General features: G+C 53.3%; 1 protein-coding gene and 1 long non-coding RNA gene across 7 annotated transcripts in view; one reads left to right on the forward strand and one right to left on the reverse strand.

Annotated features, from left to right (window-relative positions):
* The first annotated feature begins 56 nt into the window (after positions 1-56).
* On the forward strand, positions 57-27,005 carry LOC118150588 (putative bifunctional dTTP/UTP pyrophosphatase/methyltransferase protein). Of its 3 annotated transcripts, XM_078363533.1 has the most exons (3): positions 57-228; positions 1,446-2,054; positions 26,658-27,005. In XM_078363533.1, exons 2-3 carry the CDS (start codon positions 1,709-1,711, stop codon positions 26,876-26,878), a joined length of 567 nt encoding a protein of 188 aa, XP_078219659.1. In that variant the 5' UTR covers positions 57-228; positions 1,446-1,708; the 3' UTR covers positions 26,879-27,005. The 3 variants fall into 3 exon arrangements, 2 of the variants coding, with proteins under 2 accessions (XP_078219659.1, XP_078219658.1); XR_013531655.1 differs by lacking the exon at positions 1,446-2,054; XM_078363532.1 differs by having other exon boundaries at positions 1,446-27,005.
* The window catches only part of LOC128930730 (uncharacterized), a 7,987-nt gene continuing 5,105 nt past the window's right edge, over positions 24,614-27,495 (reverse strand). Inside the window, exons 3-5 of one of the 4 annotated variants that reach the window (XR_013531659.1) lie at positions 26,522-26,686; positions 25,097-25,138; positions 24,614-24,933 (exon numbers count right to left, since the gene is read on the reverse strand). This is a non-coding gene — a long non-coding RNA (uncharacterized LOC128930730). Of the gene's footprint in view, positions 24,934-25,096; positions 25,139-26,517; positions 26,687-27,495 lie in introns of all 4 variants that reach the window. The other 3 variants (XR_013531658.1, XR_013531656.1, XR_013531660.1) reach the window with 3 other exon arrangements.

Below are 27,495 nucleotides of genomic sequence, written 5' to 3' on the forward strand. Positions count from 1 at the left end.
GAGGTCGATGGAGGCGTGGTCTAGGCGTGGACTCGCGGAGGCGTATCTCCGGCCGCGGTATTTCCGGATCCGCGCCGCTCACGCCGGCGGCTCCGGGCTGAAGTCTGCGGCCTCCCGGCTCCCGGCGTGGACGCCATGGTGCTGTTCCCGGTTATCGGGAAGCTGCTGCACAAACGCGTGGTGCTGGCCAGCGCCTCTCCACGCCGCCAGGAGATCCTCAGCAACGCGGTGCGGCCTGGGCCTGGGCGGGGCGGGGGGACGGGGACGGAGGGGCCGAACCAGCCGGGCCCAGCGACTCAGGACCTCTAGGGATGGGGGAGGGGAGAGTGACCCGGGACCCCTAGGGATGGGGGAGGGGAGAGCGACCCGGGACCCCTAGGGATGGGGGAGGGGAGAGCGACCCGGGACCCCTAGGGATGGGGGAGGGGAGAGCGACCCGGGACCCCCAAGGATGGAGGAGGGGAGAGCGACCCGGGACTCCTAGGGATGGGGGAGGGGAGAGTTACCGGGACCCCTAGGGATAGGGGAGGGGAGAGTGACCCGGGACCCCTAGGGATGGGGGAGGGGAGAGTGACCCGGGACCCCTAGGGATGGGGGCGGGGAGAGTGACCCGGGACCCCTACGGATAGGGGAGGGGAGAGTGACCCGGGACCCCTAGGGATGGAGGAGGAGAGAGACCCCTAGGGATGAGGGAGGGGAGAGCGACCTGGACCTGTATGAGTGGGGGACGGGAGACTGACTTGGAACCCCTAGGGATAGGGGGTGAGAGTGACCCAGGACCCATAGCGAAGGGGCAGGGGAGTGACCCGGGACCCCTAGGGATGAGGGGAGGGGGCAGAGTGACCCAGGACTCCTAGTGATGTGGGAGAAAAGAGGGACTTCAGTCTTCTAGGGATGGAGTGGGTCCTAGTGGCTGAAAGTTGGCTTTGCAGGTGGCCTGTGGGAAGTGTTTTTTGGAACCCTGGGTGGGGGAGATTTGATTGTGGGTGCTAGGCGCCTAGGCAGTGGGTGTCTGCTTCTTCTGGAAGCCTAATCACATGGCGGAGAGCACTGGAGGGGAGAAGACTGGTTTGTTCCCGGTCTTTATTTTGGAGGGCTTCCAGCCATCCCCCGTTGAAACATCTAGTTTTTCATTCATAGAGCTATGAGAAAGCACAGCTTAGGTTTCAGTGGTTTTCAGTTAGAACAAATGGCAAAAAGAAAAAGGAAAAAAACCTGAAAACATTACTTTGAAGGCTTGTAGCCAGAAGAATTAGAATTGAATACAAACTGGAGAAAATAATAAAAACCAAAAACCGCTAGACAAGACCAGAATGTAACAGCAGGTGTGACGACAGGCTTTGAAACATAATTTTTCTCTTTCCAGTTTTATTGAAAGAATAATTATGGTAAGACTGCTTTGCTTTATTTTTATTTTATTTTATTTTATTTATTTATTTATTTAGACACGGAGTTTCGCTCTGGTTGCCCGGACTGGAGTGCAGTGGTGCAATCTCGGCTCACTGCAACCTCCACCTCCAGGGTTCAAGCAGTTCTCCTCCTCAGCCTCCCGAGTAGCTGGGATTACAGGCACCTGCCACCACAACCGGCTAATTTTTGGGCAGGCTGGTCTCGATGTCTTGACCTGGTGATCCACCCGCCTCGGCCTCCCAAAGTGCTGGGATGACAGGCGTGAGCCACCGTCCCTGGCCATGGTGTCTGCATCCCCATGGCAGGAAGGAGAAGGGAGGAGTACAGACCCCCACCCCGGGCTGGAAGGATTTCCCTCCAAGTCTGTGTCCCCACACGTGGCCCAGAATGGCTGCTGTGGCACCGGCCATTGCGTGAACGTTACTTCTGCTCGATAGAGCTTTGGAGGGTGGTCAGGGTTCCATCGGCGCCGGGACGACCCGGCCGCACAGCAGGCATTTGCTTCCGCGGCGCGCTGGCCCAAGAGCTGGTCCGGGAGAACCCGCATCTGCAGGTGACCGTGTTCGACCTCCCCGAAACCATCGAGCTGGCCGCACACTTCCAACCCGCCGGGCCGCAGGCGGCTCAGGTCCGATTCGCTGCCGGTGAGGCTTCCCAGCGTTTGCCCTGCTGCCTCACCGCCTTCCAGAGAGCACGCGGGGCGGCGTGCGTGCATGCGTGTTTCTGCGTGTGCGTTTCCACGCTGTGTGTCTCTGGGTGTCTGTGTGCATAGCTGACTGTGCTGTGCTTGTGTGTCTCTGTGTGCTATGTCCTTGTATGTGTGGTGTGTGTGTATGTGTGTCTCTGTGTGGTATGACCTTGTGTGTCTGTGCGTGATACTCTGTCTCTGTGTCTGCGTCTGCACATGTGTGTGTGCATGGCATGTCTGTGCTGTGTGGTGTGTGTCATAGGTGCCTGTGCATATGTGACTGCTGCGTGTATGTGTGTGCCTGTGTGTGTGTCTGCATCTGTGTGCATGGTGTGTGGCTGTGGGTGTGCATATGTGACTGCTGCATCCGCGTTTGTGTGTCTGTGTGTGTTTCTGCATCTCTGTACATGTGTGTGTGTGTGTGTGCCTGCATCTGTCTGCGTGTGGGTACCTGTCAGTGAGTCTCTGCATGTCCACGTCTGTGGGTGCCCATCTCTGCATTTTGTCTCCGTCTGCATGTCCCTGTCTGCGGGTGTATCTCTGCGTGTCCGTGCGTGTCTGTGGGTGCCTGTTTGTGGCATGTGATGCATGTGTGTCTGTCTGCGTCCGTGGGTATGCCTGTGGATGTGTGTGTGTGGGTACACAGAGACACGAAGGCATCTCTAAACAGGTAGACGTGACCGGGCACGGTGGCTCACACCTGTAATCCCAGCACTTTGGGAGGCCGAGGTGGGCGGATCACCTGAGGTCGAGAGTTCAAAACCAACCTGACCAACATGGAGAAACCCCATCTCTAGTAAAAATACAAAAAACTCGGCCGGGCACGGTGGCTGACGCCTGTAATCCCAGCACTTTGGAGGCCATGGCAGGTGGATCACCTGAGGTCGGGAGTTCAAGACCAGCCTGACCAACATGGTGAAACCGCATCTTAAAAAACAAAAAATACAAAAAACTTAGCTGGGTGTGGTGGTGGGCACCTGTAATCCCAGCGACTCGGGAGACTGAAGCAGAAGAATCACTTGAACCCAGGAGGGAGGCGGAGGTCGCAGTGAGCCGAGATCAGACCAGTGCACTCCAGCCTGGGATATGAGCAAAACTCCACCTCAAATAAACAAGAACATAATAATAATAATAAATACAAAAGAACCACCAGGTGGGCGGCTGTGTGAAGCTATCCTGGGTGTAGGTACTGGGCCAGGTGGGGGGTGGGGGGAAGGGTAACGGCTGACCTCCGTGACCACGGGCGTCCACGGCACCGAGGCCACAGAAGGAAACCACACAAGAGCTGCAACAGGGCAGCCCCAGGTTAGAGTGAGGGGAGAACTTCCAGGTCGCGGCCGCAGGTGCCCGCACGGATTGAGAGGAGACACCTCCCGAGCCATAACTCGGCAGCATCCAACGTCAGCCAGGCCTGCGGGCAGAGGTGCTGGGCACCTCCATGCCCCTCTTCCCCCCAAGGTTTCTGGGTACCTTTCTAGTTTTTAAAGAAACACAATTGGCTGGGCACCGTGGCTCACTAATCCCAGCACTTTGGGAGGCTGAGGCAGGAGGATCACCTGAGATCAGGAGTTTGAGACCAGCCTTGCCAAGACAGTGAAACCCTGTCTCTACCAAAAATAAAAGTATTAGCTGGATGTGGTGGCAGGTGCCTGTAATCCCAGCTATTCGGGAGGCTGAGTCAGGAGAATCGCTTGAACCAGGGAGGGGAGGTTGCAGTGAGCCAAGATCGAGCCACTCCACCGCAGCCCAGCCTGAGTGACAGCACAAGACAACTTGTCAAAAAAAAAGGGTGGGGGGACACGTATCTCCCAACATATCTTCTAATCTTTAAGATTCCTTTCCTGTGAGACCGTTAAATTTGTTTTATTTTATTTGAGATGGAGTTTTGCTTTTAGGATACATCAGGCACCAAGGCTGGAGTGCAGTGTAGATGATAGTTGTCAAGAATGTTCCATGTAGGGGATAGTGGCTCTGGGAACGGTGCTCCCTGAATGTGCTGGGCACAGGTGCTCTGGGGACGGGGCTCCTTTTGTCTGCTGGGCAGTGGTGCTCCCTGCATCCGTTGGACATCGGTGCTCTATGGACAGTGCTCCCTGTGTCTGCTGGACAGTGGTGCTCCGTGCATCTGCTGGACATCGGTGCTCTATGGACAGTGCTCCCTGTGTCTGCTGGGCAGCCGTGCTCTGGGGATGGTGTTCCCCATGTCTGCTGAACACCAGTGCTCTGAGGACGGTACTCCCTGTGTCTGCTGGGCAGCCGTGCTCTGGGGACGGTGTTCCCCGTGTCTGCTGGACACCAGTGCTCTGAGGACAGTACTCCCTGTGTCTGCTGGGCAGTGGTGCTCCCTGCATCTGCTGGACACCGGTGCTCTGGGGACGGTGCTCCCTGTGTCTGCAGGACAGAGGTGCTCAGGGTGTGATGCTCCATGCATCCTTCCCATCAGCTCTCCCTGCAGGACCGCGTAGACCTCCCGCCTCTGGCTCCATGCTGAAGGATTTACCTGGGACGCCCTAGCAAGAACAGCCCTGCCATGCCTGGTTTTCCTAACCCCAGGCCGGAGGCAGGGCTGGGTGCATGGGGGGGCAAGCCTGCTGTGACAGCCACTCGGGGCTCCAGGAGTGTGTGTGGTGCCTGCTGTGCAGGAGGGCCTGGCGGGAGGGAGGAGGGAGGAGGCAGGAGTTAGGAGGGGTCTCGGCACAGCCAGCAGCTCGTGCTGCAGACAACAGTCACTGAGCAACGCACGGAGTGGGATGGGGAACCCGGGGCATGTGGGATGCGGAACCTAGGGAATGTGGGACGGGGAACCCGGGGGGATGTAGGACTGGGAATGCCGGACGGGGAACCCAGGGGGGTGTAGGACTGGGAACACCGGGAATGTGGGACGGGGAACCCGGGGGGATGTAGGACTGGGAACACCGGGAATGTGGGACGGGGAACCCGGGGGGATGTAGGACTGGGAACACCGGGAATGCGGGACGGGGAACCGGGGGGGATGTCGGACTGGGAACACCGGGAATGCGGGACGGGGAACCCGGGGGGATGTAGGACTGGGAACACCGGGAATGCGGGACGGGGAACCCGTGGGGATGTCGGACTGGGAACACCGGGAATGCGGGACGGGGAACCCGGGGGGATGTAGGACTGGGAACACGGGGAACCCAGAGCATGTGGGGCAGGGAACCCGGGGCATGTGGGAAGGGGAACCCCGGGAATGCGGGACGGGGAACCCGGGGGGGTGTAGGACTGGGAACACCGGGAATGTGGGACGGGAAACACGGGGAACCCAGAGCATGTGGGGCAGGGAACCCGGGGCATGTGGGAAGGGGAACCCCGGGAATGCGGGACGGGGAACCCGGGGGGGTGTAGGACTGGGAACGCCGGGAATGCGGGACGGGAAACACGGGGAACCCAGAGCATGTGGGGCAGGGAACCCGGGGCATGTGGGAAGGGGAACCCCGGGAATGCGGGACGGGGAACCCGGGGGGGTGTAGGACTGGGAACACCGGGAATGTGGGACGGGAAACACGGGGAACCCAGAGCATGTGGGGCAGGGAACCCGGGGCATGTGGGAAGGGGAACCCCGGGAATGCGGGACGGGGAACCCGGGGGGGTGTAGGACTGGGAACACCGGGAATGTGGGACGGGGAACCCGGGGGGATGTAGGACTGGGAACACCGGGAATGTGGGACGGGAACACGGGGACCCCAGAGCATGTGGGGCAGGGAACCCGGGGCATGTGGGAAGGGGAACCCCGGGAATGCGGGACGGGGAACCCGGGGGGGTGTAGGACTGGGAACACCGGGAATGTGGGACGGGAAACACGGGGAACCCAGAGCATGTGGGGCAGGGAACCCGGGGCATGTGGGAAGGGGAACCCCGGGAATGCGGGACGGGGAACCCGGGGGGGTGTAGGACTGGGAACACCGGGAATGTGGGACGGGAAACACGGGGAACCCAGAGCATGTGGGGCAGGGAACCCGGGGCATGTGGGAAGGGGAACCCCGGGAATGCGGGACAGGAAACACGGGGAACCCGGGGCATGTGGGAAGGGGAACCCCAGAAATTTCGGACGGGGAACCCACGGCATGTGAGACGGGACCCCAGGGAATGTGGGACTCCGAACCAGGGCATGTGGAATGCGGAACCCCGGAAATGTGAGACGGGGAACCCGGGGGAATGTGGGAAGGGAACCCCGGAAATGTGGGATGCGGAACCCGGGGAATGTGGGACGGGGAACTCGTGGAATGTGGGAAGGGGAACGTGGGGAATGCGGAACCCGGGGAATGCGGGAAAGGGAATCCCGGGAATATGGGAAGGGGAACCCCAGAAATTTCGGACGCGGAACCCATGGCTTGTGAGACGGGACCCCAGGGAATGTGGGACTCCGAACCCGGGGCATGTGCAGCCTGGGCGCCTGAGTAAGACTCCATCTCGGGAAAAAAAAAAAATCTTTAGTGGTCGGGGATAAACATTCGTGGATTATTTCCGTTACCGTTATTTCTAGTTTGTCCACCACCCGATGCATGTTCCTGTTAAGAAATGACAGTAGAGAGTATCTGTGCACAAGGTCCGTCAATTGCACGACGTGCCGGGAAGTCCTGTTGCCAGGAAACAAACACTCCAGTTTTTACAGTAGCTCCAATTACAAGCAGAAAAAAACTTCAACATATCAACTGTTCATTATTTAATTTATTGATGAGTAGACGAGGAATTGCTTTTTTGTTTTTTTTTTTTGTTTGTTTTTTTATAAACGGTCTTGCTCCGTCACCCAAGCTGGAGTGCAGTGGCATCATTTGCTCACTGCAGCCTCGACCTCCCAGCCTCAAATGATCCTCCTACCTCGGTTTCCCATGTAGCTGGTGCAACAGGTGTGTGCCACGATGCCCACCTGGTTTTTATAATTTTATTTGTAGAGACAGGGTCTGGCTATGTTGCCCAGGCTGGTCTTGAACTGCTGGCCTCAAGTGATCCTCCTGCTTCACCTCCCAGTAGCTGAGGGTTCAGATGTGCACCACCACACCCAGCTAATTATTAAATACTTTGTAGAGACAGGATCTCGCCGTGTTGCCCAGGCTGGTCTTGAACTCCTGGCCTCAAGCGATCCTCCCGCCTAGCTTCTCTAGTCACTGGGATACTATGCTTTACTTCAGCATCTAGATTGGGTCTCACACTCACAGTTCAGGAACCTCAGCTCCGTGTTTGATCTGTGTGCAGTGCACCTGCTGACCTTTGACTCAGTCCCTTCTGCTACAGTCATTAAATCATGGATGAAGAGTGTCTGTAGACAGTGTCTGTATTTCCTGCCAGGCATGAGCTATTGAAAACAAAGTTCCAGAAGAGGAGAGAGATCCCTTGAGGTCAGGAGTTCGAGAACAGCCTGGCCAACATGGCAAAATCCCATCTCTACAAAAAAATCAACCAGGCTAGGTGGCAGTCGCCTGCAATCCCAGCTACTTGGGAGGCTGAGGCAGGAGAATTGCTTGAACCAGGGAGGGGAGGTTACAGTGAGCCAAGATCGAGCCACTGCACTCCAGCCCAGCCTGAGTGACAGCACAAGACAACCTCTCAAAAAAAAAAAGGGACACATATCTCCCAACATATCTTCTAATCCTTAAGATTCCTTTCCTGTGAGACCCTTAAATTTGTTATGTTTTATTTTATTTGAGATGGAGTTTTGCTCTTGGGATCCATCAGGCAGCCATGCTGGAGTGCAGTGGCGTGATCTCAGCTCACTGCAACCTCCGCCTCCTAGATTGAAGCAACTCTCCTGTATCAGCCTCCCGAGTGCTTGGAATTATAGGCACCACCACCACGCCCGGCTAATTTTTGTATTTTTTTGTAGAGATGTGTTTTCACCATGTTGGTCAGGCTGGTCTTGAACTCCTGACCTCAAATGATCCACCCACCTCAGCTTTCCAAAATGGTGGGATTACAGGCATGAGTCACCGCATCCAGCCATCGTAGATTCTTTATATAAGAAATTCTTTATTTCCCTCTGATGTCCCTTTAAAGACGCAGTGATGGAGGTGTTGTAGGTATGGGAGTGCCTCTCTGTGAACGTGGCTGGTTTGGTTTGAGTTTCTCAACTTAGGTAACTTCGGGTCACTTCTTTATTATTTTGTTTCTAAACATGTCTTCACATCCGGTGAAACTATCGTGTATAGACTGTGAGCTGTGAAACGTGTTTTGAGTGTGCTATCCAGTAGCGATTCGGATTTCAGTAAAGGTTTAACACGTTCCTCCTGTGTTGAGAGATACACATCAGGCAACTGCTACACTCACTGTGTGTCTATTAGCCAAAGTATCAGGGTGTTTGGATGAGGCTACCGGTTACAAGATACATGCCATGTCCGGGTTGTTTTGTCTTTTTTCTCTTAATGGAAAAACTCAAAGAAGTCTCTTCGTTCACAGTATGTTCTGAGTTGGGTTGATAGTTATCAAGAATGTTAAATGTAGATGATAGATATCAAGGATGTTACATGTAGATGATAGATATCAAGGATGTTAAATGTAGATGTTAGTTATCAAGAATGTTACATGTAGATGATAGATATCAAGAATGTTAAATGTAGATGATAGTTATCAAGAATGTTAAATGTAGATGATACTTATGAAGAATGTTAAACGTAGATGATACTTATGAAGAACGTTACATGTAGATGATAGTTATCTAGAATGTTAAATGTAGATATAGTTATCAAGAATGTTAAATGTAGATGATAGATATCAAGGATGTTACATGTAGATGATAGATATCAAGGATGTTAAATGTAGATGTTAGTTATCAAGAATGTTACATGTAGATGATAGATATCAAGAATGTTAAATGTAGATGATAGTTATCAAGAATGTTAAATGTAGATGATAGTTATGAAGAATGTTAAATGTAGATGATAGTTATCAAGAATGTTAAATGTAGATGATAGATATCAAGGATGTTACATGTAGACGATAGATATCAAGGATGTTAAATGTAGATGTTAGTTATCAAGAATGTTACATGTAGATGATACTTATCAAGAATGTTACATGTAGATGATACTTATCAAGAATGTTACATGTAGATGACAGTTATCAAGAATGTTACATGTAGATGACAGCTGTCGAGAATGTTCCATGCAGGCGACAGCTGTCGAGAATGTTCCATGCAGGCGATACCTGTCGAGAATGTTACATGTACGCGATAGCTGTCGAGAACGTTTCATGTAGGCGATAGTTGTCGGGAACGTTTCATGTAGGCGATACTTGTCGGGAACGTTTCATGTAGGCGATACTTGTCGGGAACGTTTCATGTAGGCGATACTTGTCGGGAACGTTTCATGTAGGCGACAGTTGTCGGGAACGTTTCATGTAGGCGATACTTGTCGGGAACGTTTCATGTAGGCGACAGTTGTCGGGAACGTTTCATGTAGGCGACAGTTGTCGGGAACGTTTCATGTAGGCGATAGTTGTCGGGAACGTTTCATGTAGGCGATAGTTGTCGGGAACGTTTCATGTAGGCGACAGTTGTCGGGAACGTTTCATGTAGGCGACAGTTGTCGGGAACGTTTCATGTAGGCGATAGTTGTCGGGAATGTTTCATGTAGGCGATACTTGTCGGGAATGTTTCATGTAGGTGATAGTTGTCGGGAAAGTTCCATGTAGGTGATAGTTGTCGGGAACGTTTCATGTAGGTGATAGTTGTCGGGAACGTTTCATGTAGGTGATAGTTGTCGGGAACGTTTCATGTAGGCCATAGTTCTAGAGAATGTTTCATGTAGGTGATAGTTGTAGAGAACGTTTCATGTAGGTGATAGTTGTCGGGAACGTTCCATGTAGGTGATAGTTGTCGGGAACGTTCCATGTAGGTGACAGTTGTCGGGAAAGTTCCATGTAGGTGATAGTTGTCGGGAAAGTTCCATGTATGTGATAGTTGTCGGGAAAGTTCCATGTAGGTGATAGTTGTCGGGAAAGTTCCATGTATGTGATAGTTGTCGGGAACGTTTCATGTAGGTGATAGTTGTCTTCGAGAACGTTTCATGTAGCTGATAGTTGTCTTCGAGAACGTTCCATATAGGTGATAGTTGTTGGGAACGTTCCATGTAGGTGATAGTTGTCGGGAACGTTCCATGTAGGTGATAGTTGTCGGGAATGTTCCATGTAGGTGATAGTTGTCGGGAACGTTCCATGTAGGCGATACTTGTCGGGAACGTTTCATGTAGGCGATACTTGTCGGGAACGTTTCATGTAGGCGATACTTGTCGGGAACGTTTCATGTAGGCGATACTTGTCGGGAACGTTTCATGTAGGCGATACTTGTCGGGAACGTTTCATGTAGGCGACAGTTGTTGGGAACGTTTCATGTAGGCGACAGTTGTCGGGAACGTTTCATGTAGGCGATAGTTGTCGGGAAAGTTCCATGTAGGTGATAGTTGTCGGGAAAGTTCCATGTATGTGATAGTTGTCGGGAACGTTTCATGTAGGTGATAGTTGTCGGGAAAGTTCCATGTAGGTGATAGTTGTCGGGAAAGATAGTTGTCGGGAACCTTCCATGTATGTGATAGTTCTCGGGAACATTCCATGTGGGTGATAGTTGTCGGGAACGTTCCAAGTAGGTGATAGTTGTCGGGAAAGATCCACGGAGCTGATAGTTGTCGGGAACGTTCCACGTAGGTGATAGTTGTCAAGAACCTTCCATGTAGGTGATAGTTGTCGGGAACGTTCCATGTAGGTGATAGTTGTCGGGAACGTTCCATGTAGGTGATAGTTGTCGGGAAAGTTCCATGTATGTGATAGTTGTCGGGAACGTTCCATGTAGGTGATAGTTGTCTTTGAGAACGTTTCATGTAGGTGATAGTTGTTGGGAACGTTCCATGTAGATGATAGTTGTCGGGAACGTTCCATGTAGATGATAGTTGTCGGGAACGTTCCATGTAGGTGATAGTTGTCTTCGAGAACGTTTCATGTAGGTGATAGTTGTTGGGAACGTTCCATGTAGATGATAGTTGTCGGGAACGTTCCATGTAGGTGATAGTTGTCGGGAATGTTCCATGTAGGTGATAGTTGTCGGGTACGTTCCATGTAGGTGATAGTTGTCGGGAAAGTTCCATGTAGGTGATAGTTGTCGGGAAAGTTCCATGTATGTGATAGTTGTCGGGAACGTTTCATGTAGGTGATAGTTGTCGGGAAAGTTCCATGTAGGTGATAGTTGTCGGGAAAGATAGTTGTCGGGAACCTTCCATGTATGTGATAGTTCTCGGGAACATTCCATGTGGGTGATAGTTGTCGGGAACGTTCCAAGTAGGTGATAGTTGTCGGGAAAGATCCATGGAGCTGATAGTTGTCGGGAACGTTCCACGTAGGTGATAGTTGTCGAGAACCTTCCATGTAGGTGATAGTTGTCGGGAACGTTCCATGTAGGTGATAGTTGTCGGGAACGTTCCATGTAGGTGATACTTGTCGGGAATGTTTCATGTAGGCCATAGTTCTAGAGAACGTTCCATGTAGGCCATAGTTCTAGAGAACGTTCCATTTAGGCCATAGTTCTAGAGAACGTTCCACGTAGGCGACAGTTGTCGGGAACGTTCCACGTAGGCGACAGTTGTCGGGAACGTTCCACGTAGGCGACAGTTGTCGGGAACGTTCCACGTAGGCGACAGTTGTCGGGAACGTTCCACGTAGGCGACAGTTGTCGGGAACGTTCCACGTAGGCGACAGTTGTCGGGAACGTTCCACGTAGGCGACAGTTGTCGGGAACGTTCCACGTAGGCGACAGTTGTCGGTAACGTTCCACGTAGGCGACAGTTGTCGGGAACGTTCCACGTAGGCGACAGTTGTCGGGAACGTTCCACGTAGGCGACAGTTGTCGGGAACGTTCCACGTAGGCGACAGTTGTCGGGAAAGTTCCACGTAGGCGACAGTTGTCGGGAAAGTTCCACGTAGGCGACAGTTGTCGGGAAAGTTCCACGTAGGCGACAGTTGTCGGGAAAGTTCCACGTAGGTGACAGTTGTCGCCGAGAACGTTTCATGTAGGTGACAGTTGTCGGGAAAGTTCCATGTAGGTGACAGTTGTCGGGAAAGTTCCATGTAGGTGACAGTTGTCGGGAAAGTTCCATGTAGGTGACAGTTGTCGGGAAAGTTCCATGTAGGTGATAGTTGTCGCCGAGAACGTTTCATGTAGGTGATCGTTGTCGGGAAAGTTCCATGTAGGTGACAGTTGTCGCCGAGAACGTTTCATGTAGGTGACAGTTGTCGGGAAAGTTCCATGTAGGTGACAGTTGTCGGGAAACTTCCATGTAGGTGATAGTTGTCGCCGAGAACATTTCATGTAGGTGACAGTTGTCGGGAAAGTTCCATGTAGGTGATAGTTGTCGCCGAGAACGTTTCATGTAGGTGATAGTTGTCGCCGAGAACGTTTCATGTAGGTGATAGTTGTCGGGAATGTTCCATGTAGGTGACAGTTGTCGGGAAAGTTCCATGTAGGTGACAGTTGTCGGGAAACTTCCATGTAGGTGATAGTTGTCGCCGAGAACGTTTCATGTAGGTGACAGTTGTCGGGAAAGTTCCATGTAGGTGATAGTTGTCGCCGAGAACGTTTCATGTAGGTGATAGTTGTCGGGAATGTTCCATGTAGGTGATAGTTGTCGGGAACGTTCCATGTAGGTGATAGTTGTGGAGAATGTTACATATAGATGGCAGCTATCAAGTATGTTAAATGTAGGTATCCTAGAAAGAATATACCAGGGTTATTTGTCCTCTCAAAGGGAAAATTCAATGTAGACACGAAGGATTGTTATCAGTGTATTAGATGCCAGCCATAGTTACTCGTTGAAACAGTGATTGTCATCAGGTTTAACGAGCACTGGAAAAATACGTACGTTCAACTACGTCATGAGTAGCAGATTGAGTTTCCATAATTGCATTTGCCACGTGATTACCCACTCCTCTCCTGCAATGGAAATGCACTGCAATGCAACGTGTTCACAGGAAGTGAACATAAGACCATTCCGTTGTCTCTGCTTCTACACCACTGCGTCTCAGAGTGCATAAAATACTGCCTGTTGATCCATATAAAAGGGCACCGTTTACAGAGGCTGGCTGGTGGGGTACCAAGATATTACATGTGTACACTCTACAGTACTTACACGGTAACATAGAAACAGCCCCTTTCCTATCATCAGCACTCAAAGTCGGCTCAGTCTTCATGATTTCTTTCTTTTACTTTTATTTTTGAGACAGAGTCTCGCCGTGTCACCAGGCTGCAGTGCGGTGGCGCGATATCGGCTCACTGCACCCTCCACCTCCTGGGTTCAAGCGATTCTCCTGCCTCAGCCTCCCTGGTAGCTGGGATTACAGGCACTCAGCAGCACGCTCAGCTGATTTTTGTATTTTTAGTAGAGACAGCGTTTCACCACGTTGTCCAGGCTGGTCTCAAACTCCTGACCTCGTGATCCGCCTGCCTCAGCCTCCCAAAGTGCTGGGATTCCAGGTGTGAGCCACCACGCCCCGCCTAATACCAATGAGTTTTGTCCGTCTTGAGGGTTTCATTTAGAAACCTTCATGGGCAACTGTGGCTTCCTGTGTATTTGCTTTCATTCTTCCCCATTTCTTTTTATTTATTTATTCTTTTTTTTTCTTGAGATGGAGTTTCACTCTTGTTGCCCAGGCTGGAGTGCAATGGCACCATGTCCGCTCACCACAACCTCCGCCTCCCGGGTTCAAGCGATTCTCCTGCCTCAGCCTCCTGAGTAGCGGGGATTACGGGCATGTGCCACCACTCCTGGCTAATGTTGTATTTTTAGTAAAGATGGGCTTTCTCCATTGAGGTTGTCAGGCTGGTCTCTAACTCCCAACCTCAGGTGATCCGCCCACCTTGGCCTCCCAAAGTGCTAGGATTACAGGTGCGAGCCACCGCGCCCGGCCCATTCTTTCCCATTTATGGTGTGGATACGGCTTTATCCCTAACTTCCACCCCAGGGAATCTCTGCTGAAACTACGTGCCCTGTTCAACTCATTTCTACACCTCCTGTAGAGACATTTGTTGACTTTCCCCCGCCCCCACAGTGTATTTTTTTTTTTTGCAGTTTTTGTAATATTTTTTTCTTCCAAAACACAATTTATTGAATAACCTATCAATAACCATCATCACATTTCCCCATATGTATTCAGTTTCTCTTCAGACACTTCCACTCTACTTGTTTTTTCTTCTCTAAGCAAAAACAAGGTACATTTAAACAATGTTAGTTCTCTCTTCTCCACGCGACGGCATAAAGCCGACACAGACCATCCATTTACCCTGGAGAAATCCGCCTTTGGATGGTACATGCTCTGCTTTTTAAAGTAACCATTCGTCTTACCCATCAATCAACCCCGCAGATTGAGAAGCAAATGCTGGTACGTGACAGTTAAAAGACGCAGCAGGAAAGCCAGTCTGTGCCTCCCTGCTCTTAATGACTCCCTGTTCCCCCATTTTCCGAGGTGAGGAGATCAGAGAAGTTTGCCTAAAAAGATATCTCGACAGTAATTGGGGGTTTGCGGTTTATCTTGGATCAGAGAGGGGACTTGAGCTCTGAACAGCTCAATTTCCTTGTCTTAATTCTTGCAGTCTCTTAATTTTTTTTCCCCAGAGTCTCACTCTGTCACCCAGACTGGAGTGCAGTGGCGCCATCTCAGGTCACTGTAACCTTCGCCTCCCGGGTTCAAGCGATTCTCCTGCCTCAGCCTCCCAAGTAGCTGGTATGAGAGGCACCTGCCACCACGCCTGGCTAATTTTGTATTTTTAGTAGAGACAGGATTTCTCCATGTCTGCCAGGCTGGTCTCGAACTCCTGACCTCAAGTGATCCACCCACCTCAGCCTCCCAAAGTGCTTCGATTACACACGTGAGCTACCGTGCCAGGCCAGGGAATTTCTTTATGGCCAGCTTTTATATCCTCAGGGTGGAGGGAAAGTTAGAGTTCTGTTTTTAGGGTTTATGGCTGGCATTGAGGTACAGGTGTTTCGGTTTCTAGGACCCACGTTGGGAAAGACGGATTCTAGTTTCTATGGCTTCCTTGGGGCAAAATCGGTCTGAGAGACAGGTGGGTGGGAGAAGGTCGGAGAGAAAGGTTTGCTTCTGAGGCTGCTTATAAGCTCTTCATTTTAGGGTGTCCTTTTCTGAGACCCAACAGAGGCATAATTGTTGGTTTTGTTCATTTACTTTATGAAAAAATAAATACATTAATATAGCGGGTATCTAATTGTTTTATATAGTTTCCTGTCTGCTCTGTAGTTGTGAAGTTCTGCTTTTCATCTGGGAAATATGGTGTCTATTGAACATTTTATAACAGGAAGAGGACAAAGCAACACCAGGGCCAGCCGTTCATGTCTGTCATCCCAGCACTTTGGGAAGCCGAGGCGGGCATATCACCTAACGTCAGGAGTTCGAGACCAGCCTGGCTCTCCTGATAAAGCCCCGTGTCTACTATGAACTTAAAAATCATCTGGGTGTGGTTGCGAGCGGCTGTAGTCCCAGCTACTCAGGAGGCTGAGGCAGGAGAATCGCTGGAACCCTGGAGGCGGAGGTTGCGGTGAGCCGAGATCGAACCTCTGCACTCCAGCCTGGGCAACAGCGTGAGACTCTGTGAAGTAAAAACAACAAGGTCAGGGAAAAGAAAGCAGCGCCAGGCTGTGTTCCCCCGTGATTTCGCGTATGTGTAGACCGTTTTCATCTCTGTTTCTCATTTGCTGTGATCTTTTTGGTTTTCTTTTGCGCGTTTTCCATGGGAAAGCGTTGTGATTCTTCTTTTCCAAAGCCTCAGGTCAAAGTGTCGTTCGTTTATTTCCGTTTTCTATTCTTACTTAGGAAAGGCCTTTGTAGGTAAGATGCACTGGCTCTTCACTGATGCGTTTTTCTGAAATGCATATGATGACTGTGTGTTTCTTTTACCCTTTTGAATGTGTTAAACGTTCTTTTATGCTTTTAGTCTTTATTTATTTAGCATAAATAGCATGCAGATATTCAAACTGCATCTGAGATGGTTTGCTGAACCCCGACAATTTGAGACAGGACTCAGTTAATGTAGAAAGTTTATTTTGCCAAACTTAAGGACGCATGCCCGTGACATAGCCTCAGGAGATCCTGATGATACATGTTCCTGGTGGTCAGGGCAGAGCATGGTTTTATTACTGTAGGGACATGTGAGACATCAATTAATATATGTATGAAGTACATTGGGGCGGGCTCGGTGGCTCACACCTGTAATCCCAGCACTTTGGGAGGCTGAGCTGGGTGTATCACCTGAGGTCAGGAGTTCGAGACCAGTCTGGCCAACATAGTGAAACCCCATTTCCACTAAAAATACAAAAAATTTGCCAGGCGTGGTGGTGGGCACCTATCCTCCCAGCTACTGGGGAGGCTGAGGCAGGAGAATCACTAGAACCTAGAAGTTGGAGGTTGCAGAGAGCTGAGACTGTGCCTTGCACTCCAGCCTGTGCTACAAGAGCAAAAAAAAAAAAAGGAAATACAGTCATTGAGAGGCACGGACAACTGGGGCAGGGAGGGGGCTTCCGGTTCACAGGTGGGTGAGATAGAAATGGTGCATTCTTATTTCTTTTTTTGAGATGGAGTCTTGCTGTGTTGCCCAGGTTGGAGTGCAGTAGCAGAATCTCGGCTCACCGCACCTCTGCCTCCCAGGTTCAAGTGATTCTCCTGCCTCAGCCTCCCAAGTAGCTGGGAGTACAGGCATGGCCAATTTTTTGTATTTTTAGTAGAGACGGGGTTTCACCATGTTGGCCAGGGTGGTCTCGATCTCCTGACCTCATGATCCGCCTGCCTCAGCCTCGCAAAGTCCTGGGATGACAGCCAGCATGCCCAGCCAAGTGTTTCCCAAGGCGGCCGTGAGACATCCGTCTACCCCAGTGACCGCAGGGCTGAGTGCGCAGAATGGAAGCAGGTTGCCCTTGAGCACGTCCCAGCTTGACTTTGTTTTTTTAGCTTTTGATTTTGGGGACCGAGGATACTTCCCTTTCACCGCCTCCGTTACGATACGTAGACCGTGTGCTTTATTCACAGAATTAAAATGTATTTATATATATGTGAAAGAAGCAAGAGCTACGAGCGTTCAGCCACCTTGAAGTGTTGTTAAGGAAATTGTGTAGCAAGTGGACTGCCTCTGGGCCTCTCCGGAGCCAGAGGGAAATGTCATTGCTCTGATACTTCTCCTTGTCTTATTGAGAAGAACGGCGTGGCCAATTCTACGGCCAGTGGCCTATTCCTAGCATTCAATTCTAAAGGGACTGTACGGTGGCTCGTGCCTGTACTCCCAGCACTTTGGGAGGCCGAGGCGGGCAGATCATGGGGTCAAGAGACAGAGATCATCCTGACCAAGATGGTGAAACCCCATCTCTACTAAATATACCTGTGGGACGGGGAACCCGAGGCATGTGGGACGCGGAACCCGAGGCATGTGGGACGCGGAACCCGGGGAATGCCGGACGGGGAACCCCGGAGAATGCGTGATGGGGAACCTAGGGCATGTGGGACGCGGAACCCGAGGCATGTGGGACGCGGAACCCGAGGCATGTGGGACACGGAAAGCCGGAGAATGTGGGACGCGGAACCCGAGGCATGTGGGACACGGAAAGCCGGAGAATGCGTGATGGGGAACCTGGGGCATGTGGGACCTGGAACCCGGGGCATGTCGGACGGGAAACACCGTGAATGTGGGACGGGAAACACCGGGAATGTGGGAAGGGGAACACAGGGAACCCGGGACACGTGGGAAGGTGAATCCCGGAGAATGTGGAACGGGGGAACACCGGGAATGTGTGTCAGGTAACCTGGGGGATGTGGGACGCGGAACCCCGGGAATGTGGGACGGGGGGAACCCGGCGCATGTGAGAAGGGGAACCCTGGGGAATGTGGGACGGGGGGAACCCGGCGCATGTGAGAAGGGGAACCCTGGGGAATGTGGGACGGGGAACCCCGGAAATGTGAGATGCGGAACCCCGGAAATGCGGGACGGAGAACTCGGGGAATGCAGGAAGGGGAATCCCGGGAATGTGGGAAGGGGAACCGCGGAAATTTCGGACGTGGAACCCGCGGCATGTGAGACGGGGACTCCACGGAACGTGGGACTCCGAATCCGGGGCATCTGTAATGCAGAAGCCCGGAAATGTTGGATGCGGAACCTGGGCATGTGGGACGGGAAACCCCGGAAATGTGGGACCAGGAACCCTGGAAATCTGGGACGGGAACCCAGGGAATGTGGGAAGGGGAGCCCGGGAAATGCGGGAAAGGGAACACGGGGAATGCGGGACGGGGAACCCGGGGCATGTGGAAAGGGGAACCCGGGGAATGCGGGAAGGGGAACCCCGGAGAATACCTGATGGGGAACCTGGGGCATGTGGGAACAGGAACCCGGGGCATGTGGGACGGGAAACACCGTGAATGTGGGACGGCCAACACCGGGAATGTGGGACAGGGAACACCGGGAATGTGGGACGGGAAACACCGGGAATGTGGGACGGGGAACACCGGGAATGTGGGACGGGGAACACCGGGAATGTGTGATCGGGAACCCGGGGAATGTGGAACGCGGAACCCGGGGCACGTGGGAAGGGGAATCCCGGAGAATGTGGAACGGGGGAATACCGGGAATGTGGGTCGGGTAACTTGGGGAATGTGGGAAGGGGAACACCGGGGGATGTGGGACAGGGAACCCGGGGCATGTGGGACGCGGAACCCCGGGAATTTGGGATGGGGAACCCGGCGCATGTGCGAAGGGGAACCCTGGGGAATGTGGGACGGGGAACCGGAGAAATGCGGGAAGGGGAACCCCGGAAATGCGGGACGGAGAACTCGGGGAATGCAGGAAGGGGAATCCCGGGAATGTGGGATGTGGAACCCAGGGAATGTGGGAAGGAGAACCGCGGAAATTTCGGACGTGGAACCCGCGGCATGTGAGACGGGGACTCCACGGAATGTGGGACTCCGAACCCGGGGCATGTGTAATGCAGAAGCCCGGAAATGTTGGATGCGAAACCTGGGGCATGTGGGACGGGAAACCCCGGAAATGTGGGACCAGGAACCCTGGAAATCTGGGACGGGAACCCAGGGAATGTGGGAAGGGGAGCCCGGGAAATGCGGGAAACGGAACACGGGGAATGCGGGACGGGGAACCCGGGGCATGTGGAAAGGGGAACCCGGGGAATGCGGGAAGGGGAACCCCGGGTATGTGTGACGCGGAACCAGGGGCATGTGGGAAGGGGAACCCTGGAGAATACCTGATGGGGAACCTGGGGCATGTGGGACGGGAAACACCGGGAATGTGGGACGGGGAACACCGGGAATGTGGGATCGGGAACCCGGGGAATGTGGGAAGGGGAACACAGGGAACCCGGGGCACGTGGGAAGGGGAATCCCGGAGAATGTGGAACGGGGGAATACTGGGAATGTGGGTCGGGTAACTTGGGGAATGTGGGAAGGGGAACCCGGGGCATGTGGGACGCGAAACTCCGGGAATTTGGGATGGGGAACCCGGCGCATGTGCGAAGGGGAACCCTGGGGAATGTGGGACCAGGAACCGGAGAAATGCGGGACGGAGAACCCGGGGAATGCAGGAAGGGGAATCCCGGGAATGTGGGATGTGGAACCCAGGGAATGTGGGAAGGGGAACCGCAGAAATTTCGGACGCGGAACCCGCGGCATGTGAGACGGGGACTCCACGGAATGTGGGACTCCGAACCCGGGGCATGTGTAATGCAGAAGCCCGGAAATGTTGGATGCGAAACCTGGGGCATGTGGGACGGGGAACCCCGGAAATGTGGGATGGGAACCCGGGGAATGTGGGAAGGGGAGCCCCGGGAATGTGTGACGGGGAACCCGGGAAATGCGGGACGGGGAACCCGGGGCATGTGGGATGCGGAACCTGGGAAATGTGGGACGGGGAACCCGGGGAATGTGGGACGGGGAGCCACGGGAATGCGGGATGGGAACCCGGGGAATGTGGGACGGTGAGCCCCGGGGAATGTGGGACGGGGTACACGGGGAACCCGGAGCATGTAAGACGGAAACCCGGGGAATGGGAACCCGGGAAATGAGAGACGGGGAGCCCCGGGAATGTGGGATGGAGAACCCGCGGAACGCGGGAAGGGGAACCCCGGGCATTTGGGACACGGAACCCTGGGAATGTGGGACGGGGAACCCAGGAAATGTGGGATGCGGAACCCCGAGAATGTGGGACGGGGAACACGGGGAACCCGTGGCATGTGGGACGGAAAGCCGGGGAATGTGGGAAGGGGAACCCGGGGAATGCGGGATGGTGACCCAGTGAATGCGGGACGCGGAACCCGAGGAATGTGGGACGCCGAACCCTGGGAATGTGGCACGTGGAACCCGGGGAATGCGGGACGGGGAACCCGGGAAATGTGGGAAGGGAAACCCGGGGCATGTGGGACGCAGAACCAGGGGCATGTGCGACGCGGAACCCGGGAATGTGGGACGGGGAACCCGGGGAATACGGGAAGGGGAACCCCGGGAATGTGCGACGCGGGACCCGGGCACGTGACCTGCTTGTCAGGTATTCCTGCTCGCCAAAGGCAACAGCAACAGCCCTTCCTCCTACCGTATTGGTGGAGGGCCGCCTGCCTGTCATTCCAGACCTCACTTTGGGGCTGATATTCGGGCTCAGAAGAATCTCGGTGTCATGTATTTATTTTTTGAGGCAGAGTCTCGCTGTCTCGCCCAGGCTGGAGTGCAATGGCGCCATCTCAGCTCACTGCAACCTCCGCCTCCCGGGTTCAAGTGATTCTCCTGCCTCAGCCTCCCGAGTACCTGGGATTACAGGCACCCGTCACCACGCCCGGCTAATTTTGTATTTTTAGTAGAGATGGGGTCTCTCCGTGTTGGCCAGGCTGGTCTCGAACTCCCGACCTCAGGCGATCCTCCCCTTTCGGCCTCCCAAAGTGCTGGGATGACAGGCCTGAGTCTCCGCGCTCGACCACAATCTCTGTTTTAAATAATGAAGGGGAGCCGATCAGATCCAGAACAACCCCACCCAACGGAAATGACAGCTACTTTCTAAAGCATTTAGATGTTACGAAGCAGATTCGTGCACTTAATAGAAATCGAGCATCATTATCACGTAAGAAACCTCAGGAAGGTTATCTTACCAACTGCAATTGATAAGAGAGTTGTTCTTCCTATAAAAGCACCTAGTATTAAAGAAAGGCTTTGAGGGCTTCATTCATATGCCATTCACTCTTCTTTCCTTTTTGAGGTGAAGTTTTGCTCTCTAGGCCAGGCTGGAGTGCAGTGATGCCATCTCGGCTCACTGCAGCCTCCGCCTCCCGGGTTCCAGGAATTCTCTCACCTCAGCCTCCCAAGTAGCTGGGATTAGACACCCACCATGATGCCTGGCGAATTTTTGTGTTTTTAGAAGAGACGGGGCTTCGTTATGTGGACCAGGCTGATCTCAAACTCCTGACCTCAAATAATCTACCTGCCTCAGCTTCCCAAAGTGCTGGGATTACAGGTTTGAGCCACTGCCCCCGGCCACCATTAATTATATATATATGTTTTATATATATATGTTATATATAATTATATATTATTTAATTATTATATAATACATAATATATACTAAAATTTTTATTATGTATTATATATATAATTTTATTGCATTTTAGGTTTGGGGGTACATGTGAAGAACATGTAGGATAGTTGCATAGGTACACACGTAGCAGTGTGATTTGCTGCCTTCCTCCACATTACTTGTATCTGGCATTTCTCCCCATGCTATCTCTTTCCAAGTCCCCACCCCCCACTGTCCCTCCCCTATTTCCCCCAACATACCCCAGTGTGTGATGCTCCCCTCCCTGTGTCCATGTGTTCTCATTGTTCAACACCCACCTATGAGTGAGAACATGTGGTGTTTGATTTTCTGTTCTTTTGTCAGTTTGCTGAGGATGATGGTTTCCAGCTTAGTCCATGTCCCTACAAAGGATACAAACTCTTTTTTGATGGCTGCGTAGTATTCCATGGTGTATATGTGCTACATTTTCCCTGTCCAGTCTACCATCAATGGGCATTTGGGTTGGTTCCAGGTCTTTGCTATTGTAAACTGTGCTGCAGTGAACATTCGCGTGCATGTGTCCTTATACTAGAACGATTTATAGTCCTTTGGGTATATACCCAGTAATGGGATTCCTGGGTCAAATGGAATTTATATTTCTAGTGTCCTAACTCCAAATACCTCTGACTGGGACCTAATTTAGAAATAGGATCTTTGCAGATGGAATTAAGTCAAGAGGAGGTCATTATAGCAGACCCTTGAGAAGGCCACGTGGGGACAGAGGCACAGAGTGGAGTGCTGCGGCCACAAGCCCAGGGATGCTGGAGCCCCCAGACCTCGGGGAGGCCAGAAGGATCCTCCCTTCCACCCTTACAGATACCCCAGAGTAATGTTCAATCGAACACCTAGGCACCCCATGCTCCAGTCAAGTGAACACATAATATGAACTCTTCCAACGTCGTTCTCAGTATAAGAAGGCCCCTACAGGCAATGACACGTGTCCTTTTAAGAGACAGACGAGGAGACACAGACGCTGAAGGAGAAGTCCGTCCATCCCTAGAGGATCTGGGAGGCAGGAAGCATGTCTGGGTCTTAATCCCTCTCCTGGTGCAGCAACATTCATATCAGATTAGAGCCCATATTGATGACCTCATTTTACCCGAATTACCTCTTTAAACATCCTAACACTCTGAGGTCCTCGGGGTTCAGGCTTTAACCCATGAATTTCAGAGATGACGGTGTTGGAAATAGATACTCAGTGCTGCAAAGAAAATCAGCCCTGAGACAGAGGATCTTTCAGCCACGCAGTTTTTACTTCCCGGACTGCAGGAAGGGGGCCCTCACTAGCCACGTGCCAAGAAAATGTGGAAAGCGGAACGACAGGAATGCGGGACGTGGAACCGGGGGCATGTGGGATGCGGAACCCGGGGAATGTGGGACGGGGAACCCCGGGGCATGTGGGATGCGGAACCCCGGAAATGTGGGACGGGGAACCCGGGGAATGTGGGACGGGGAACCCGGGAAATGTGGGATGAGAAACCCGGGGCATGTGGGACGGAAACCCAGGGAATGTGGGACGGGAACCCGGGGAATGTGGGACGGGAACCCGGGAAATGTGGGACGGGGAACCCGGAGCATGTAAGACGGAAACCCGGGGAATGTGGGAAGGGGAACCCGGGAAATGAGAGACGGGGAGCCCCGGGAATGTGGGATGGAGAACCCGCGGAACGCGGGAAGGGGTACCCCGGGCATTTGGGACACGGAACCCTGGGAATGTGGGACGGGGAACCGGGGGCATGTAGGAAGGGGAACCCAGGAAATGTGGGATGCGGAACCCCGGGAATGTGGGACGGGGAACACGGGGAACCCGTGGCATGTGGGACGGAAACCCAGGGAATGCGGGAAGGGGAACCCGGTGAATGCGGGACGTGGAACCCGGGGAATGTGGGAAGGAGAACCCCGGGAATGTGGGACGCGCAACCCTGGGAATGTGGCACGTGGAACCCGGGGAATGCGGGACGCGGAACCCAGGGAATGTGGGACATGGTACCTGGGGAATGCGGGAAGGGGAATCCAGGGAATGTGGGATACGGAACCCGGGGAATGTGGGGCAGGGAACCCGGATAATGTGGGAAGGGGAACCCCAGAAATTTCGGACGCGGAACCCGCGGCATGTGAGACGGGGACCTCAGGGAACGTGGAACTCTGAACCCTGGGCATGTGGAATGCGGAACCCCGGAAATGTGGGATGAGAAACCCGGAGCATGTGGGACGGAAGCCCCGGAAATCCGGGACAGGGAACTCGGGGAATCTGGGACGGGGAACCCGGGGCATGTGGGACGTAGAACCAGGGGCGTGTGCGACGCGGAATCCCGGGAATGTGGGAAGGGGAACCCAGGAAATGAGAGACGGGGACCCCCGGGAATGTGGGATGGAGAACCCGCGGAACGTGGGAAGGGGAACCCGGGGCATTTGGGACACGGAACCCTGGGAATGTGGGACGGGGAACCGGGGGCATGTAGGAAGGGGAACCCAGGAAACGTGGGATGCGGAACCCCGAGAATGTGGGACGGGGAACACGGGGAACCCGTGGCATGTGGGACGGAAAGCCGGGGAATGCGGGATGGTGACCCAGTGAATGCGGGACGCGGAACCCGGGGAATGTGAAATGCGGAACCCCGGAAATATGGGATGAGAAACCCGGGGCATGTGGGACGGGGAACCCGGGAAGGGGAACCCCGGGAATGTGGGAAGGGGAACCCGGGGCATGTGGGACGCAGAACCAGGGGCATGTGCGACGCGGAACCCGGGAATGTGGGACGGGGAGCCCCGGGAATGTGCGACGCGGGACCCGGGCACGTGACCTGCTTGTCAGGTATTCCTGCTCGCCAAAGGCAACAGCAACAGCCCTTCCTCCTACCGTATTGGTGGAGGGCCGCCTGCCTGTCATTCCAGACCTCACTTTGGGGCTGATATTCGGGCTCAGAAGAATCTCGGTGTCATTTATTTATTTTTTGAGGCAGAGTCTCGCTGTCTCGCCCAGGCTGGAGTGCAATGGCGCCATCTCAGCTCACTGCAACCTCCGCCTCCCGGGTTCAAGTGATTCTCCTGCCTCAGCCTCCCGAGTACCTGGGATTACAGGCACCGGTAACCACGCCCGGCTAATTTTGTATTTTTAGTAGAGACGGTGTTTCTCCGTGTTGGCCAGGCTGGTCTCGAACTCCCGACCTCAGGCGATCCTCCCCTTTCGGCCTCCCAAAGTGCTGGGATGACAGGCCTGAGTCTCCGCGCTCGACCACAATCTCTGTTTTAAATAATGAAGGGGAGCCGATCAGATCCAGAACAACCCCACCCAACGGAAATGACAGCTACTTTCTAAAGCATTTAGATGTTACGAAGCAGATTCGTGCACTTAATAGAAATCGAGCATCATTATCACGTAAGAAACCTCAGAAAGGTTATCTTACCAACTGCAATTGATAGGAGAGTTGTTCTTCCTATAAAAGCACCTAGATATTAAAGAAAGGCTTTGAGGGCATCGCTCATATGCTCATACTTTTTATATTTTTAGTAGAGACGGGGTTTCTACTAATTTTTGTATTTTTAGTAGAGATGGGGTTTCACCATATTGGTTAGGCTGGTCTAGAACTCCTGACCTCGTGATCTACCCACCTCAGCCTCCCAAAGTGCTTGGATTACAGGCCTGAGCCACTGCGCCCAGCCATATGTATCTGCTCACTTATGTTTTTGAGACAAGGTCTCACCCGGAGACCCAGGCTGGTATGCAGTGGCACAGTCACAGCTCCCGGCAGCCTTGCCTTCGGGGCTGAAGCCATCCCCCCACCTTAGCCTCCTGAGTAGCTGGGACTAACTACACTACGTTGCTCAGGTTGGTTTCAAACTCCTGGGCTCAAACCATCCCCCCACCTTACCCTCCCAAAGTGCTAGCATGGCAGGCGTGAGCCACAGTGTCTGGCCTTGTAACAATCATCTGTCACCTATCCGTCTTCTGTCCATCATTTATTATCTATCCATCCGTCCATCTACCCATCAATTCATCCATCTTTCTCACCCATGCATCCATCCATCCATCCACCTACCCATCCATCCACCCATCATCCATCATCTATTCACCCATGTATCCTTCTCACCCTGCATCCATCCATCCATCTATCTACCCATCATCTACCATCTATTCACCCATCCATCCTTCTCACCCATGCATCCATCCATCCACCTACCTACCCATCCATCCATCCATCTCATCCATTCATCATCTATCATCTATTCATCCATCCATCCTTCTCACCCATGCATCCATCCATCTACCCATCCGTCATCTACCATCTATTCACCCACCCACCTTCTCACCCATCCATCCATCTACCCATCATTTACCATCTATTCACCCATCCATCCTTCTCACCCATGCACCCATCCATCCATCCACCTATCCATCACCCACCATGTATTCACTCATCCATCCTTCTCATCCATGCCTCCATCTATCCATCCATTTATCTCGGTGTGCATTATCTATCTATTCATCCATCCATCAATCTATCCATCCATCCGCCTATGCATCACCCAGCATCTATTCATCCATCCATCCTTCTCATCCTTGCATCCATGTATCCATCCGTCCATCTCTCTACCTACCCACCCATCATGTCCCATTTATCCATCCATCCTTCTCGTCCATGCATGCATCCATCCATCCATCTGCCATCCATCATCCATGCATCTTTCTACCATCTGTTCATCCATCCATCCAGGAGAACGGGAACAGGCCCAGGCCATGCAGCCAGCCAGCCAGCCATCTCTCAATCTAATCTTCTCCCTGTCTCTCCGCCCTGCATGGAGTCTCCATCTCTCTCCCCTCCCCTACTTGCGTGGCTCTCCTGGGCAGGGCTTCTCGGCAGCCTCTGTTCACTGTTCTGAGCTCCAGTTGCCCGCTGTGTGCCCTGCTGGCCCCTGAAGGATCCCTGCCTGGCTGGCCAAGACTCCAGCTCTCTGCTCTCCCCTCAGGGGCCGGCCTGCTGCTGGTGGAGACACTGCTGGACGAAGAGAAGAGGGAGGCCCGGGTCGCCCTGCTGCAGTCGCTGAACATGCTGGTGCAGGTGGGGGGCAAGGAGCGGAGCCCGGGCGAGTACCAGCGCTTGCTAGAGCAACACGGCTTCTGCCAGGTGCAGGTGGCACACTTGGGGGGTATCCTGGATGCCATGCTGGCCACCAGAGTGGGTCCCTGAAACCCAGGCAGCATGCTCATGATAGGGACACCCTCCCGCAGGCTGCAGGGGGCCGCCCCATCCCCAGCTGCCACAGGACAGTCACACAGAAACATGCAGTCGTGGGTGAATAAAGAAAGCGAAAGCCTGTGTCTGGCTCCTCTGTGGGGGGTTTGATGAGGGAAGAGGCTGCATCTGGGACGGAGGCTGCATCTGCGGAGGAGGGGAAGGAGGGAAAGGACACTGCATTTGGGGAGGAGGTGAAGGAGGCTGCATTTGGGGAGTAAGGGAAGGAGGGTGCATCTGGGGAGGAAGGGAAGGTGGGTGCATCTGGGGAGGAAGGGAAGGTGGGTGCATCTGGGGAGGAAGGGAAGGAGGGTGCATTTGGGGAGGAAGGGAAGGAGGGTGCATCTGGGGAGGAAGGGAAGGTGGGTGCATCTGGGGAGGAAGGGAAGGTGGGTGCATCTGGGGAGGAAGGGAAGGAGGGTGCATCTGGGGAGGAAGGGAAGGAGGGTGCATCTGGGGAGGAAGGGAAGGAGGGTGCATCTGGGGAGGAAGGGAAGGTGGGTGCATCTGGGGAGGAAGGGAAGGAGGGTGCATCTGGGGAGGAAGGGAAGGAGGGTGCATCTGGGGAGGAA

This window comes from Callithrix jacchus, chromosome X (assembly GCF_049354715.1).
Source record: "Callithrix jacchus isolate 240 chromosome X, calJac240_pri, whole genome shotgun sequence".
NCBI classification, from domain to species: Eukaryota; Metazoa; Chordata; class Mammalia; order Primates; family Cebidae; genus Callithrix; species Callithrix jacchus.